Raw genomic sequence first — 16,978 nt, forward strand, 5'->3', positions numbered from 1 at the left:
TCGTCTCATCTCTGCCCTGTGGGCAGCTGCCAGGGCTAGAGGCAGGGCCCCCACTTCCCATGCCTCAGAAAGCTCTTCCTGACTTCTGAGGGTGGGCGTTTGCTCAGGAGCCACTGGGACCCCTTTTATGGCCTTACATTTGGGTCCTGACCCAGGAAGAAGGAGCTAGAATTGGAGTCCCCAGGCCCAACCTCGAAGACTCAGGGAATCACCCACTTGCCAAGCCTCTGCCCAGAGGGTGTGTGGCCCCAAGAGGGAGACCAGGACCCTCAGGGCCCTGGGGCCCAGGCTGCAGTCCTAGGGGCAGAATCCGGTGGGCTGCCCCACCATGGCCACCTCGGGAGTCCTGGGTGTGTTTGGCCAGCGCCAGCCCCAGCAGGCAGGCAGCGCCCTGGGCTCTGGGAGGGGAGGCTCTGCCGTGTCCAGCCTCGAGTGACCACCCCCTTAGGAGCCCCCAGTGCTGGCTCCTTCGCTCCCAGCTTTGCACCTCATCCTCTGCTTCCCCACGTACTTTCTCTCTCCCTCCAAAACCTGAGCCCCCGGGTGGGGCATCCATTCACGTCTTCCTCCTCCTCCCCGACCAGGGGCCTCTGCATGGTCTTCGCTGTTGAACACTCACCCACACACACCCCCTCCTTCTCATCCACCCGCTGCACCCACGTCCTGAGCCTGCCGTGGGGAAGGCAGCTGACCTCGGGCTCCCAGCGTCCACCCTGGGTTATTCTGTTCCTGGTTGTGGATATTCTGGGGAGAAGGCGTCTGACCCTAGAGGTCTGAAATAGGCATTGATTATTCAGGAAACACTTCTTGAACACTGAGTGGTTTCCCCAGGCCTGTGTTGGGAGCAGGGGATACAGAGATGAATACAACCAACACGGCGCCTGCAGACGCTGGGCAAAGAACCAACAAATAAATTATGCAAGTAACAGAGGGGCTGCGAGGGGTACGCCTAAGAGGGGAATGCAGCCCAGGTGATGGGTTAGAGGAGGCCTCCTGGAAGATGCACGCTGAGAGGATGGCGGGGTGTTAATCAGGCCAAGAGAGGGTAAAGGGCAAGGGCATTCCTGGAAAAGGGAACAGCGAACGCAGTGATCCTCTGGTGGGATCATGTCCGTGAGAAACCTCAAGAAAGCCAGGGTGGCTGAAGCAGGGCAAAGAAGGGAGGGTGGCATGAGGCTGGATGGGAGGTGGGGCCAGACCACACAAGTCCTGAGGTCACAGCAGAGGTTTAAATCTTGGTCCCAAGAGGTTTGATTCAGGAGAGCGGCACGATCAGTATTGGCCTTGGGAAGGCCCACGTGGAGAATGGACTGTGGGGGGCAGGGAGGAAGTGAGGGCTTCAGCAGCTGTCTGAGAAGGAGGGGCTGGAGCGGGGAGGTCCAGGCCCCCTCCTGGCACCCAGGGTGTGCCGGGCACGGGCTTACAGAGGTGAGCAAGGGACAGTGGCAGCTCTCATGGGGCTCCCGGCCTCATAAGGAAGATGGATCTGGAAAGAAAGAATCACCCTCTTGTGCCATCACACGGTGACAGGCCAGCGGGGAGAGGAGCTGGAGTGGGAGGCCCCACAGGGTAGGAGCCCCTCTCGCTGGGTCCTGAGGACTGGGAAGGCCAGTCTAACCGGGGGGAATGGTGCCTGCAAAGGCTCAGAGGAAACAGGCCCGTGTGTTCCAGGAATCACAGAGCTCGGGCCTTGGCAAGGGAGGGACCTTGAGTGCTTGCCAAGGGGCACGGCCTTCATTCTCTAGCTCAATGTTTCTCTTTTCTTTCTTTTTTAAATTGAGGTAGAATTTATGTAACATAAAATTAACCACTTAAAGTGAACAATACAGTGGCATTTAGTACATTTACAATATTGTGCAACCATCACCTCTGTAGTTCTGAAACATTTTCATCATCCCAAAAGAAACCCCGTCCCCAGTAGTGCTCACTCTCTGTTCTCCCCTCCCCCCAGCCCCTGGCATCCATTAGTCTGTTTTCTGTCTCTATAGATTTGCCTATTCTGGACATTTCATATAAATGGAATCATACAGTATGTGATTTTTTGTGTTTGGTTTCTTTCACTCAGCATCATGTTTTCAAGGTTCATCCACATTGTAGCCAGTCATTCCTTTTTAGGGCTGAAAAGTATTCCATTGTATGGCTAGAGCACATTTTGTTTATCCATTCATCAGTTGATGGACATTTGGGTGTTTCCACCTTTTAGTGTTTTTTGTTTTTTTTTTTAGTGGTTTTTTAAACACTTTTTTTTTTCCTTTTTAGCAGCAAACCCTTAAAAAAAAAAAATCCCCAAGCCCAGTCAGTACATGAAACAGCTTGAAGAGGCGTCATGCTCTGCTTGGAAGGAGGCCAGAGCCTTACAGGGTGTTGAGGCCACTTCCTTGAAAATTCCTTCATGAAATACAGCAGCCAAAAGCATCACCGTGAACCTTCCATGACTCCCTGGCTGGTAACAGGATAAGTTCCAAACTCCTATGGGTGAGAGATACCAAGTCAGGGAGGAAGGGAATCAGATCTGGGTTTCAGAAAGGATGGGCTGAAGGGAAGACTGGAAAGCAGAGGAGGGAAGCTGAGCAGTGGCTGAGGGACGTGATGGAGGGATGTTACCTTTTCCCCCAAGATCCCCTCCTCTGGCAGGTGTTTCCCAGCCAAGCTGCGGACCCCGCCTGTCTTAGGGTGGACGGGGTGGGGGACACCAAAGCGTTCCCACTCACGACAGTGGACATGCCAGCTCCCAGTGCCTCTCAGACTTAAAAGGACTTTCGGGACCTCTGACCTCTCTTGCCATCACACCACACCAGCCTGCGGACTGGCCACCCTCAGTGTCCTGGGATGTTTCCTCAGCTCCTTAGACTGGGACAGATGTTCCTCATCCTCAGCTAAAATGCAGCCCCCTGAGAAACTGGTACCATTTTGTATTGCTAGTGGGACTGTAAAAAACCGTGTAGCCACTGTAGAAAACAGTCTGGCAGCTCCTAAAAATGTTAAACTTAGAGTTACCAAATGATCCAAGAATTCCACTCCTAGGTGTACACCCAAGAGAAACAAAAACATTTTGTGTGGAAAGTGTCCACACAAAAACTTGTACACAAATTGTTCATAGCAGCATTAGTCACAATAGCCCCGAAGTGGAAACAGTCCAAAGGATGAATGCATAAACAAAATGTGGCATATACACACAAAGGATTATTACCAGGCCATAAAAAGGAATAAAGCAATGATTCGTGCTGCAGCGTGGATGGACCTTGAAAACATTATGCTGAGTGAAAGAAGCCAGACCCCAAAGGCCACGTACTGAATGATTCCATTTATGTGAAATGAGAATAGACAAACCATAGAGACAGAAAGTGGATTGGTGGTTGCCAGGGGCTGGTGGGGAGGAGGAATGGGGACTGACTGCTAATGGGTACTGGGTTTCTTTTCGGGATGATGTAAATGTTCTGAAATTAGACAGTGGTGATGTGAATATGCTAAAAACCGTTGAATTGTACACTTTAAAATGGAGAATTTTATGCTGTGTGAATTACATTTCAGTTAAAAGTGCAGTGACTCCCATCCCCCTCCCAGGATTATACCTGGAAGCAATAGTTGGTTACTTGTTGGGTTGGTTGTAGATGGCGTTCACCAAAAATAAAGGCCTGGCCTTGAAGATGAGACAGGTTGATGGGCCAGGAGGGCATGTCCAGTGATGGCTCAGGTGAGACAGATGGTACCAGGGGTACTGGACAGACAGTACAGGCCAGCTCTCCTGGAGTACAGGGTCCCCTGGCAGCTGAGTAGGCCAAGACTAGCTTATGCCAGGCCTTGAATGTCAGACTGAGGAGTTTAGACCTTATCTTGTTGGCAGCCAGGGAGCCGTGGAGATTTGAGGAGCAGGCCAGTGAGACTTGGTGATGGCTTTGGCTGCTGTATCCCTGGTGGGTGTCTCTCAAAGGCCTGCCATCAGCCACAAGCCCTGGGAGCTGGCAGGCGGCGGGGGGTGGGGTGTGGGGAGAAAGGAAGAGGTAGACGGGACTCGTGGAGTGGCACGAGGGAGGATGTTGCCTGGAATCTCCCCCAGGTGGCTGAGCCTCCTCTTCTTTCCTCCAGATCCTGGTGAAGACCATGATACGAAAACGCTCCTTCGGGAACCCGTTTGAGGGCAGCCGGCGGGAGGAGCGCTCGCTGTCAGCGCCTGGAAACCTCATGTGAGTGTCCACCTGCCTTCCTCTCGGGTGGGGAGCTGGAGGCTGAACGCAGGGCAGCCCCGCCCAGCCAACTCTGTGTGGGCCCAGCCCTGCAGCGGCCGTGTCCAGGAAGACTCAGACCAGCCCCACTGGGCACACTGGGGAGACCCGAGCAGCCGCTGGCTTTGGTTTTGCCCCACCCTGGACTCAGCCCGCCTCCTTTGCTGACAGCTAATCCACAGGGAAGTTTGACCTTTCTCAGGGGGACTTGCACTTTAACGAGGGTGGGGGAGTGGTTGACAATCAGAAAGGCTATTTGACCCCAAAGCATGCATGCTTGACGGTGGGATTTTGTCCCTGTGATGGGTGAGCAAGGCCAGTTTCGCTCATGGGACCCCATGTCTCACGGCGGAGAGGTGTCCTGCTCCTGATTGCCCTGGCAACAGCTCCGTGAAGCTGGTGTTCGGGGTCTGAGTGTCTCTGGGGTGGGGGACAGGAATCCCGTGGATCCCAAGTGTCCCTTCTCACGTCCCTTTTCCCTCCCCTCTGGCGATTCCAGCAAAAAAACAACCAGGGAGTGTGAGCCCCTGTCTGAGCCCAAGGTAACGCCTGCCTGCCTGTGCCTTAGCCTCTGCCAGGGCCTGGGGGCGGGGGCAGCTGCAGAGCACGGGGCATCCCCACCCAGGCGGACGTTCCTTCCAGCCCAGGCTGCTGTGCCCAGGCTCACCTTGGGCCTCCGGACCCAGGAAGAAAACGAGGGGCATCCAGGGGCTTGGACCCGACAGCGGGTTGTGCATGCGGGCTGGGGCTGCGGGTGCATGGCGCTCCACCTGGAATGCCTGTGAACTCACCCAGGTCTTAGACCTAGTCGGGCACCCACGTATGCTCAGTGCACGTCAATGGCATTGAAGCTGTGTCACAGCCGAGGCAGCCCCTGCTCTGGTTCAGCGGTCAGAGCCTAGATCGGGCATGCTGCGCTCGGGGGCTCCCCCTTGGGGCTCTCCAGCATCCACCCTTTCTTCTCTGATGGGTTAAGACCTAGAAAATAAGTCCCCTTCCGGCCTGTTGCAAATGACTGTGAGAGTCCCCTGCCTCTGGGGAGGATCCAGACCTTTTCACCAGTCAGCCAGCCTCCTCCAAACACATACCCAGCTCAGTAGTCCCAGCACCTCCCAGGACAGATGAGAATTTTTGTCCCCGTAAGACTGAGGTGACAAATACTTGCACCCCTGCTGCCACTTGCCCCCCACCCCGTGCCTGTGGCAGGACAGCAGTCCCAGTACTCTGCCCACTGAGCCCAGCTCACCACCTCATTATCAGCTGGGAGCTCCAGGCAGCCATTTCTAAGTTTTAAAAGCAGCTTTATTGAGCTATAAATCACATACCCATTTAGAGTGTATAATTCAATAGTTTTTAATATATTCACAAAGTTGTGCGACCATCACCACAATCAGTTTTAGAACATTTCCATTAGCCCAAGAAGAAACCCTGTACCCTTACCTCTCACCACCCAACTCCCCCGTTCCCCAGCCAGCACGAATCTACTGTCAGTTTCTATAGATTTGCATATTCTGGACATTTCATATAAATGGAATCATATAGTATATGGCCTTTGTGTCTGGCTTCTTTCACTCAGCGTAATGTTTTCAAGGTTCATCTCTGATGTAGCATGTGTCAGAACTTCATTCCTTTTTTTCTTTTTTAATTATTATTTTTTATACAGCAGGTTCTTATTAGTCATCAATTTTATACACATCAGTGTATACATGTCAATCCCAATCGCCCAATTCAGCACACCACCATCCCCACCCCCCCAGAGTTTTCCCCCCTTGGTGTCCATATGTTTGTTCTCTACATCTGTGTCTCAACTTCTGCCCTGCAAACCGGTTCATCTGTACCATTTTTCTAGGTTCCACATACATGCGTTAATATACGATATTTGTTTTTCTCTTTCTGACTTCACTCTGTATAACAGTCTCTAGATCCATCCACGTCTCAACAAACGACCCAATTTCGTTCCTTTTTATGGCTGAGTGATATTCCATTGTATATATGTACCACATCTTCTTTATCCATTCGTCTGTCGATGGGCATTTAGGTTGCTTCCATGACCTGGCTTTTGTAAATAGTGCTGCAATGAACATTGGGGTGCATGTGTCTTTTTGAATTATGGTTTTCTCTGGGTATATGCCCAGTAGTGGGATTGCTGGGTCATATGATAATTCTATTTTTAGTTTTTTAAAGAACCTCCATACTGTTCTCCATAGTGGCTGTATCAATTTACATTCCCACCAACAGTGCAAGAGGGTTCCCTTTTCTCCACACCCTCTCCAGCATTTGTTGTTTGTAGATTTTCTGATGATGTCCATTCTAACTGATGTGAGGTGATACCTCATTGTAGTTTTGATTTGCATTTCTCTAATTATTAGTGATGTTGAGCAGCTTTTCACGTGCTTCTTGGCCATCTGTATGTCTTCTTTGGAGAAATGTCTATTTAGGTCTTCTGCCCATTTTTGGATTGGGTTGTTTGTTTCTTTAATATTGAGCTGCATGAGCTGTTTATATATTTTGGAGATTAATCCTTTGTCCGTTGATTCGTTTGCAAATATTTTCTCCCATTCTGAGGGTTGTCTTTTCGTCTTGTTTATGGTTTCCTTTGCTGTGCAAAAGCTTTTAAATTTCATTAGGTCCCATTTGTTTATTTTTGTTTTTATTTCCAGTACTCTAGGAGGTGGATCAAAAAAGATCTTGCTGTGATTTATGTCAAAGAGTGTTCTTCCTATGTTTTCCTCTAAGAGTTTTATAGTGTCTGGTCTTACATTTAGGTCTCAAATCCATTTTGAGTTTATTTTTGTGTATGGTGTTAGGGAGTGTTCTAATTTCATTCTTTTACATGTAGCTGTCCAGCTTTCCCAGCACCACTTATTGAAGAGACTGTCTTTTCTTCATTGTATATCTTTGCCTCCTTTGTCATAGATTAGTTGACCATAGGTGCGTGGGTTTATCTCTGGGCTTTCTATCTTGTTCCATTGATCTATGTTTCTGTTTTTGTGCCAGTACCATATTGTCTTGATTACTGTAGCTTTGTAGAATAGTCTGAAGTCAGGGAGTCTGATTCCTCCAGTTCTGTTTTTTTCCCTCAAGACTGCTTTGGCTATTCGGGGTCTTTTGTATCTCCATACAAATTTTAAGATGATTTGTTCTAGTTCCGTAAAAAATGCCATTGGTAATTTGATAGGGATTGCATTGAATCTGTAGATTGCTTTGGGTAGTATAGTCACTTTCACAATATTGATTCTTCCAATCCAAGAACATGGTATATCTCTCCATCTGTTGGTATCATCTTTCATTTCTTTCATCAGTGTCTTATCTTATAGTTTTCTGCATACAGGTCTTTTGTCTCCCTAGGTAGGTTTATTCCAAGGTATTTTATTCTTTTTGTTGCAATGGTAAATGGGAGTGTTTCCATAATTTCTCTTTCAGATTTTTCATCATTAGTGTATAGGAATGCAAGAGATTTCTGTGCATTAATTTTGTATCCTGCAACTTTACCAAATTCATTGATTAGCTCTAGTAGTTTTCTGGTGGCATTTTTAGGATTCTCTATGTATAGTATCATGTCATCTGCAAACTGTGACAGTTTTACTTCTTCTTTTCCAATTTGTATTCCTTTTATTTCTTTTTCTTCTCTGATTGCCGTGGCTAGGACTTCCAAGACTATGTTGAATAATAGTGGTGAGAGTGGACATCCTTGTCTTGTTCCTGATCTTAGAGGAAATGCTTTCAGTTTTTCACCGTTGAGAATGATGTTTGCTGTGGGTTTGTCGTATATGGCCTTTATTATGTTGAGGTAGGTTCCCTCTATGCCCACTTTCTGGAGAGTTTTTATCATAAATGGGTGTTGAATTTTGTCAAAAGCTTTTTCTGCATCTATTGAGATGATCATATGGTTTTTATTCTTCAATTTGTTAATATGGTGTATCACATGGATTGATTTGCGTATATTGAAGAATCCTTGCATCCCTGGGATAAATCCCACTTGATCGTGGTGTATGATCCTTTTAATGTGTTGTTGGATTCTGTTTGCTAGTATTTTGTTGAGGATTTTTGCATCTATATTCATCAGTGATATTGGTCTGTAATTTTCTTTTTTTGTAGTGTCTTTGTCTGGTTTTGGTATCAGGGTGATGGTGGCCTCATAGAATGAGTTTGGGAGTTTTCCTTCCTCTGCAATTTTTTGGAAGAGTTTGAGAAGGATGGGTGTTAGCTCTTCTCTAAATGTTTGATAGAATTCACCTGTGAAGCCATCTGGTCCTGGACTTTAGTTTTTTGGAAGATTTTTAATCACAGTTTCAATTTCATTACTTGTGATTGGTTTGTTCATATTTTCTGTTTCTTCCTGATTCAGTCTGGGAAGGTTATACCTTTCTAAGAATTTGTCCATTTCTTCCAGGTTGTCCATTTTATTGGCATAAAGTTGCTTGTAGTAGTCTCTTAGGATGCTTTGTATTTCTGCGGTGTCTGTTGTAACTTCTCCTTTTTCATTTCTGATTTTATTGATGTGAGTCCTCTCCCTCTTTTTCTTGATGAGTCTGGCTAATGGTTTATCAATTTTGTTTATCTTCTCAAAGAACCAGCTTTTAGTTTTATTGATCTTTGCTATTGTTTTCTTTGTTTTTATTTCATTTATTTCTGCTCTGATCTTTATGATTTCTTTCCTTCTGCTAACTTTGGGTTTTGTTTGCTCTTCTTTCTCTAGTTCCTTTAGGTGTAACGTTAGATTTTTTATTTGAGATATTTCTTGTTTCTTGAGGTAGGCTTGTATAGCTATAAACTTCCCTCTTACAACTGCTTTTGCTGCATCCCATAGGTTTTGGATTGTCGTGTTTTCATTGTCATTTGTCTCTAGGTATTTTTTGATTTCCTCTTTGATTTCTTCAGTGATCTCTTGGTTATTTAGTAACGTATTGTTTAGCCTCCATGTATCTGTGTTTTTTACTTTTTTTCCCCCTGTAATTCATTTCTAATCTCATAGCATTGTGGTCAGAAAAGATGCTTGATATGATTTCAGTTTTCTTAAATTTACTGAGGCTTGATTTGTGACCCAAGATGTGATCTATCCTGGAGAATGTTCCGTGCTCACTTGAGAAGAAAGTGTAATCTGCTGTTTTTGGATGGAATGTCCTATAAATATCAATTAAACCTATCTGGTCTATTGTGTCATTTAAAGCTTGTGTTTCCTTATTCATTTTCTGTTTGGATGATCTGTCCATTGGTGTAAGTGAGGTGTTAAAGTCCCCCACTATTATTGTGTTACTCTTGATTACTTTTATAGCTGTTACTTTTATAGCTGTTAGCTATAAAAGTTAGTTGCCTTGTGTATTGAGGTGCTCCTATGTTGGGTGCATATATATTTATAATTGTTCTATCTTCTTCTTGGATTGATCCCTTGATCATTATGTAGTATCCTTCCTTGTCTCTTGTAACATTCTTTATTTTAAAGTCTATTTTATCTGATATGAGGATTGCTACCGCAGCTTTCTTTTGATTTCCATTTGCATGGAATATCTGTTTCCATCCCCTCACTTTCAGTCTGTATGTGTCCCTAGGTCTGAAGTGGATCTCTTGTAGACAGCATATATATGGGTCTTGTTTTTGTATCCATTCAGCAGGCCTGTGTCTTTTGGTTGGAGCATTTAATCCATTCACATTTAAGGTAGTTATTGATACGTATGTTCTTTTTTTTTTTAATATAAATTTATTTATTTATTTATTTATGGCTGTGTTGGGTCTTCATTGCTGAGCGCGGGCCTTCTCTAGGTGTGGCGAGTGGAGGCTTCTCATTGTCGTGGCTTCTCTTGTTGCGGAGCACAGGCTCTAGGCACACAGGCTTCAGTAGTTGTGGCACATGGGCTCAGTGGTTGTGGCTTGCGGGCTCCAGAGCTCAGGTTCAGCAGTTGTGGCACACGGGCTCAGTTGCTCCGCAGCATGTGGGATCCTCCCGGGCCAGGGATCGAACCTGTGTCCCCTGCATTGGCAGGTAGACTCTTAACCACTGCACCACCAGGGAAGCCCCAATATGTATGTTCTTATTACCATTTTCTTAATTGTTTTGGGTTTGTTTTTGTAGGTCCTTTTCTTCTCTTGTGTTTCCCACTTAGAGAAGTTCCTTTAGTATTTGTTGTAGAGCTGGTTTGGTGGTGCTGAATTCTCTTAGCTTTTGCTTGTCTGTAAAGCTTCTGATGTTCCATCGAATCTGAATGAGATCCTTGCTGGGTAGAGTAATCTTGGTTGTAGGTTCTTCCCTTTCATCACTTTAAGTATATCATGCCACTCCCTTCTGGCTTGTAGAGTTTCTGCTGAGAAATCACCTGTTAACCTTATGGGAGTTCCCTTGTATGTTATTTGTCGTTTTTCCCTTGCTGCTTTCAATAATTTTTCTTTGTCTTTAATTTTTGCCAATTTGATTACTATGTGTCTCAGCATGTTTCTCCTTGGGTTTATCCTGTATGGGACTCTCTGCGCTTCCTGGACTTGGGTGGCTATTTGCTTTCCCATGTTAGGGAACTTTTCGACTATAATCTCTTCAAATATTTTCTCTGGTCCTTTCTCTCTTTCTTCTCCTTCTGGGACCCCTATAATGCAAATGTTGTTGCATTTAATGTTGTCCCAGAGGTCTCTTAGGCTGTCTTCATTTCTTTTCATTCTTTTTTCTTTATTCTGTTCCACAGCAGTGAATTCCACCATTCTGTCTTCCAGGTCACTTATCCGTTCTTCTGCCTCAGTTATTCTGCTATTGATTCCTTCTAGTGTAGTTTTCATTTCAGTTATTGTATTGTTCGTCTCTGTTTGTTTGTTCTTTAATTCTTCTAGGTCTTTGTTAAACATTTCTTGCATCTTCTCGATCTTTGCCTCCATTCTTTTTCCGAGGTCCTGGATCATCTTCACTATCATGATTTTGAATTCTTTTTCTGGAAGGTTGCCTATGTCCACTTCATTTAGTTGTGTTTCTGGGGTTTTATCTTGTTCCTTCATCTGGTACATAGCCCTCTGCCTTTTCATCTTGTCTATCTTTCTGTGAATGTGGTTTTTGTTCCACAGGCTGCAGGATTGTAGTTCTTCTTGCTTCTGCTGTCTCCCCTCTGGTGGATGAGGCTATCTAAGAGGCTTGTGTAAGTTTCCTAATGGGAGGGACTGGTGGTGGGTAGAGCTGACTGTTGCTCTGGTGGGCAGAGCTCAGTAAAACTTTAATCTGCTTTACTGTTGATGGGTAGGGCTGGGTTCCCTCCCTGTTGGTTGTTTGGCCTGAGGCAACCCAACACTGGAGCCTACCTGGGCTCTTTGGTGGGGCTAATGGCAGACTCTGGGAGGGCTCACACCAAGGAGTACTTCCCAGAACTTCTGCTGCCAGTGTCCTTGTCCCCACGGTGAGCCGCAGCCACCCCCACCTCTGCAGGAGACCCTCCAACACTAGCAGGTAGGTCTGGTTCAGTCTCCCCTGGGGTCACTGCTCCTTCCCCTGGGTCCTGATGTGCACACTACTTTGTGTGTGCCCTCCAAGAGTGGAGTCTCTGTTTCCTCCAGTCCTGTCAATGTCCTGCAATCAATTCCCACTAGGCTTCAAAGTCTGATTCTCTAGGAATTCCTCCTCCCATTGCCGGACCCCCAGGTTGGGAAGCCTGACGTGGGGCTCAGAACCTTCACTCCAGTGGGTGGACTTCTGTGGTATAAGTGTTCTCCAGTCTGTGAGTCACCCACCCAGCAGTTAAGGGATTTGATTTTACTGTGATTGCACCCCTCCTACCGTCTCATTGTGGCTTCTCCTTTGTTTTTGGAAGTAGAGTATCTTTTTGTTTTGTTCTGTTTTTTAAAATTGTTTACCCATTTTTTAAAAGAATTATTTATTTATTTATTTATTTATTTATGGCTGTGTTGGGTCTTCGTTTCTGTGCGAGGGCTTTCTCCAGTTGCGGCAAGCGGGGGCCACTCTTCATCACGGTGCGCGGGCCTCTCACTATCACGGCCTCTCTTGTTGCGGAGCACAGGCTCCAGACACGCAGGCTCAGTAATTGTGGCTCACGGGCCCAGCTGCTCCGCGGCATGTGGGATCTTCCCAGACCAGGGCTCGAACCCGTGTCCCCTGCATTGGCAGGCAGACTCTCAACCACTGCGCCACCAGGGAAGCCCCCACCTTTTATTTTTAATGAGGTCAAAGTTGCAAGACACCAAAGACTGATATTGGCCCAGAGGACTTTACTGCCTCTTTATTCCCTCACCTCAGTCCCAGCAGCACCTGGGGATTACCTGCCCTTGCCCTCAGCGCACAGGTGGGATGCTTTGGTTGTCCCAATGGTCCAGCACTCTGGAGCTCTTAGGTCTCAGTCAGTCGTTAGAGGCCTTGGGCCCATGGCCCACTAGCCGTCTGCAGGGAGACCAGCTGGTGTGAGCAGGCAGCTGTAGGGCCTCATTGGTTATCCAGTTACAACTCTCCTCCCAGGAGACTTGACCCCCTGTTCTTTGGCAGAAACGTAAAAGCCAGTGAGTGTGAGTTTTAAACAAGGAGGAGTTTCTTCCTAGGAATGTACAGACACCATGCTTGCCCTTCCCTCGTGCAAGGGCAGTTGCCCTTCGGGCCTAGGGCACACAATAGACATTAGTCCTGCATGGCAAGCCCAACGGCTCCCCTTAGGAGGGGCACTGTTTGCTTGATGATGGCAAAGGGTTTGGGCCTCTCCTTAGGGACTTTCCCTCACATTTCCCATCGCACTGCCCATGTCTGTCACCCCAGGCAGCTCTAGCTGGGGACACCAGGACACTTCTTCCCACCAACTTGGTCTCCTGCTCTGATCACACATTGCCGAGTTGAGGGCCCTTCTGTTCGTCAGAGGTGTCCCTTGGGCCCATGTGTGGAGGGCAGTTCTGTTGACAACCATTTCCTGAAGGCTGGCTATGTGCCAGGCCAAGTCAGGCGTGCTGCTTGTTGCCCCCAGGAAACGCACCTGGGGGCTGAAGACAAGTGTCACGGTTCCTGTCCTGCAAGAGCTTAGAGCCTAAAGCCCTCGGTGAACAGGCCCCAATGTGGAGCCCACACATGACTTGTGACATGTGCCATGATTTTAGGTGTTAGGCCCCTAGATTCATAGCTATTTTTATAGTTCCTTTCTATTTTTGCACATGATGCTGATTTTCCATTTACGGAGGGGATACAAAGTCTCCTTTGAAACTTTCATGTGAGCAAGCAAAACGGGGGAGAGAATCTAAAAGAAGTTAAGTAAATAACGTCCGTCCCAGGTGGTGTGGGGCCGCGGGAAACCTTGGTTCAGGGCCGTGCCAGCATTGCGCTGGGTCTTAACACAGGTTTTCTGTTTGGTGAGCAGGAAGCAAGGCAGCGAAGACAGCCTCCGGGGCCCCAACCCGCCTCCCGTGGGGGAGGAGGAAGCGCTCTTGTGAAAGGCGGCCCAGGCGTGGAGAGTTGGGGGGCCCTGGCCCCCGGCTCCGGCAAGCGGACGCATCCTCCGCGGCCGGACGAGGCGATGGAGTAGCTGCCGGACCTCGACCTCGCATGCACGTCTCACCTCTGGGGGCTGCGCCCTGCGTTTCCATAGCAGCATGTCCTACGGAAACCGAGCACGTGTGTAGAGCCTTGACCATCATCTCTGGTTATTGTTGTTGTTGTTGTTGTTTTTCCCATTTGTTTGTTTGATTTCTTTATTGTTTTAAAGGAGACAAAAAAAAAAAAAAAAGACGACTCCATGACATCGACCTTGGCCGCTGGCTGGCTGAATGGGAGGGTGTGAGGAGTTGCAGACCCAAAGCCATGTACATTTGGGGACAATTGCTTTTTAAAATGTTTTTATGCCAAAAATCCTTCCTTGTGAACTCAGAATCATGTCAGATATACCAAGTGAATGTGTGTGGAGTTTGAAAATCGGGGAAAACTGGCAGGAAACTCTGGTGGTGTGGTCTGAGACCACACTCGCTGCATTTGAAAGGGAGGGGAAGAGCGGGTGTGACTTCGCGCAAAACCCCAAGTCCCGAACCGTGGCACCTTCTAGAACTGTGGACTCAAGGAGTCAGGACAGGGCTAGCCCTCAGTAGCTGCAGGGAGCTTCGATGCAACTTATTCCTAAGAAGGACTTAAAATTTTTTTTTATGAGTAGAGCTGTAGTCAGGAAAACGGAAAGGGCTTGACACTTAACAGCTTCACAGGGGGGATTTTCCAGCCTCAGAGGGGCATTCAATGGTTGTGGTGGGACATCTCCCCTAAAGGACTGAACGAGTGTGTTTCTTTATGACAGCCGCTCAAGGCTGAAACTTTTCTTCCATAGTTGAGGGAGCTCTGGTAAATCTCTTGTTAAATTACAAAAACTTCAGGGTGAAATCCTACACTTCCATGTACATTACATGGCTTAAGAGTAAACAACAACAAAAAATACTTTCGATTTTCTAACCAGTCTGAACTCTAGAGCAGTTCAGAGATCATTTCGAGCTTCCAGGATCTCTCCCATGGCTTCAGGGATGTGATCGGAGTTAGAGCCAATGAAATCTGTGCCTGTATATTAGCAGCTCACCTTGTTTATAACCTGTGTATTCTAGAGGCTGCTAAGGTTCTGTTTTCTTCTTAAATACTAGCTGATTGTTGTAGTCAATGAAACACTTATCCAGTTTCTGGAGGGCCAGTTAAGAAATACTTTCATTCAACTGAGACACAAATGATCGCCCTTACCGGCAAAACTCTGTTTGGATCTACACAATAACTTTAGGGCGCCCTTTAAGAGAAGATTACTGAAACCTAGAGCAGTCCTCAGGTCCAAGGGAACCAGGGCTTGGTACAGGGAGTTCCTTTTTGTAGCCAGAAGTCCAGAAAGAAAAAATTTACCTTTTTGACTTCCAACTAACCTTGGGAAGTTTGGTTGCAGTTCAAGTGGACTTCTTCCAGAGCCACATGTAGGTGAGTGTGAAGTTCAAGAGGGAGGACAATTGGAAGGACTTTGTCTTCCTTCCTTCTCTGGAATTCCCAGTGCTCTGTGGAATCTGGCTTGGGGGAAGTAGTGTCAGTAACTGGGCTCAGAAGGACGCGCTTTCCTGTAGCTTCTGGCTGATCAGTGTTGGTATGAGGACTCTTTGCGGAGAGACAGAGAAGCAGGCCTTGTTCCCCCGTCCAGCGCGTTCGCAGAGCCCGGGTGTTCTTGGCTTCCATCAGTCTTCATAAGCTCTTGACTGTCGTTTAGCCAGACTTTTCTTGCTACCTTAAAAGCAGTACCGAGTTAGAGAATGCTGGTTTCCAAGAGCAAAGGACACCCATCTGCTGGAGGGTCCTCTGGCCTGCTTGCTTTCTTTCTGTAATCTGGTACTTCCTCTCACCTCCTGTGCTTGTTTAAATTTACAGGCTCCAGCCTTCCTGGGAGCAAACAGGGTCTGGTTAGTTTGCAGTAAGCACCTTGCAGTGGTTCAGGTCAACCGGTCCTTAGTCTTAGTCCTAGCCTGTCTGTTTGGACTCTGGCCTGGCCGAGTGGCTCGCCCAGGGAGGGCGGGCAGCATGCAGAGCCTCTGCAGAACTCCTCCTGTGTTTACACAACTGCATCGGGCGACGCCATTTCTCCCACCGCGAAACTCTCCGTCTAAGGGTTCACATGTGGAATGCCAGCGATCAGGCAGCACTGAGCTATGTAGGCGGGTGGGTTGGGGGAGGCCCACGTTCATTACTTTTTTTTTTTTTTTACACTAAGAAACACCAAAGAAAGCTGTGGAAAGGAACCGCCCCACTGAGAAAAGTATAAACAGAGAGGGCTGTAACATAAAGCATTAGAGCTACTTGGAGCGCCAACTCTTGGGGTTTGTCTCCACTCCTAAAGCACAAACACTGATTTTTTTCAAAAGCCGGCTCTGTCAGGAAAGGGCAGAAGCTTTTCCAGGTGAGCAAAAAGGATGCCTATCCGTCTCTTCCATTACTGGCTCATCTGTGGGACCAGTTTGGTGTAAGCAAGCGGTGGCCTGCACCTGTGGCTTTGAAGCAGCACATGTTCTCTACCCATCTTTCTTCTGTCCTGTTCCACTTCCCCATCTATTCCGCAGCCTGGCCAGTGGCTCCCATAAAGCCTTATCTAGCCCCTTGTTGGCACTTGGGGCCCGAGAGGCCATCTCCCCTCTGGTCTGGCCTTTTCCGTGAGTTAGGGCTCCCCTCCTCAAAGCCTTTCAGGACAAGGAGGGGAAAGCTGTGCATTTAGACACAGGCTCCACCTGTCGCTCTCACCCATCTTCCAAAGGGGAGCTTCACGTTGCCAGGGGAAAGAACCAAGACCTCCACTCACTTCCAAGGTGCTAGGGAAGGTTTCAAGGTCGTTGATTCCCATCTTCTCTCCAGCTTGACGGGCCGAATTTCGTGGGACTGCTGACTTTTCTATCCTGTGATTGATTTCATGCCCGATGCTTCTGTTTTATTCCTGATCCCTTCTACTATGCATTTTCCTTTTATCAGGTGTACAAAGTTAAATACTGTGTATTTATCACTAAAAAGTACATGAACTTAAGAGAAAAATAAGCCTTCGGTGTTTTTCCACAAATGTTTAAGCTTCTCTGTAAACTTGAAATAAACAGACAGCAAAATGGTGCAAAGCCTGGGCCTCTTTGGGATGTTTTTGTTGGTCGTTTAATTAAGTCAGTGCTCTCGAGGTCATCTGTCCTTATGTCTGTTTTCCTTCCTGAAGCTGACAGCAAGATCAAATGCCCATCAGGGCTGATGTACTCAGCAAATCCCTAATTTAAGCATGTTCTAGTACCTCGCTACTCAGAGTGTGGTCCCCAGATCAGCCGTG

General features: G+C 47.4%; 1 protein-coding gene across 8 annotated transcripts in view; it reads left to right on the plus strand.

Annotated features, from left to right (window-relative positions):
* CAMKK2 (calcium/calmodulin dependent protein kinase kinase 2) overlaps window positions 1-15,911 on the plus strand; it is a 55,274-nt gene extending 39,363 nt beyond the window's left edge. For 6 of the 8 annotated variants that reach the window (XM_036875012.1, XM_036875011.1, XM_036875016.1 and 3 more), the window contains 3 exons: window positions 4,087-4,184; window positions 4,723-4,765; window positions 13,541-15,911. In XM_036875012.1, the coding sequence (XP_036730907.1) occupies window positions 4,087-4,184; window positions 4,723-4,765; window positions 13,541-13,705 (306 nt within the window). In that variant the 3' untranslated portion in view covers window positions 13,706-15,911. The remainder of the gene's footprint in view (window positions 1-4,086; window positions 4,185-4,722; window positions 4,766-13,540) is intronic. The other 2 variants (XM_036875017.1, XM_036875019.1) reach the window with 1 other exon arrangement.
* The last annotated feature ends 1,067 nt before the right edge of the window (window positions 15,912-16,978 follow it).

This window comes from Balaenoptera musculus, chromosome 14 (assembly GCF_009873245.2).
Source record: "Balaenoptera musculus isolate JJ_BM4_2016_0621 chromosome 14, mBalMus1.pri.v3, whole genome shotgun sequence".
Lineage (NCBI taxonomy): Eukaryota > Metazoa > Chordata > Mammalia > Artiodactyla > Balaenopteridae > Balaenoptera > Balaenoptera musculus.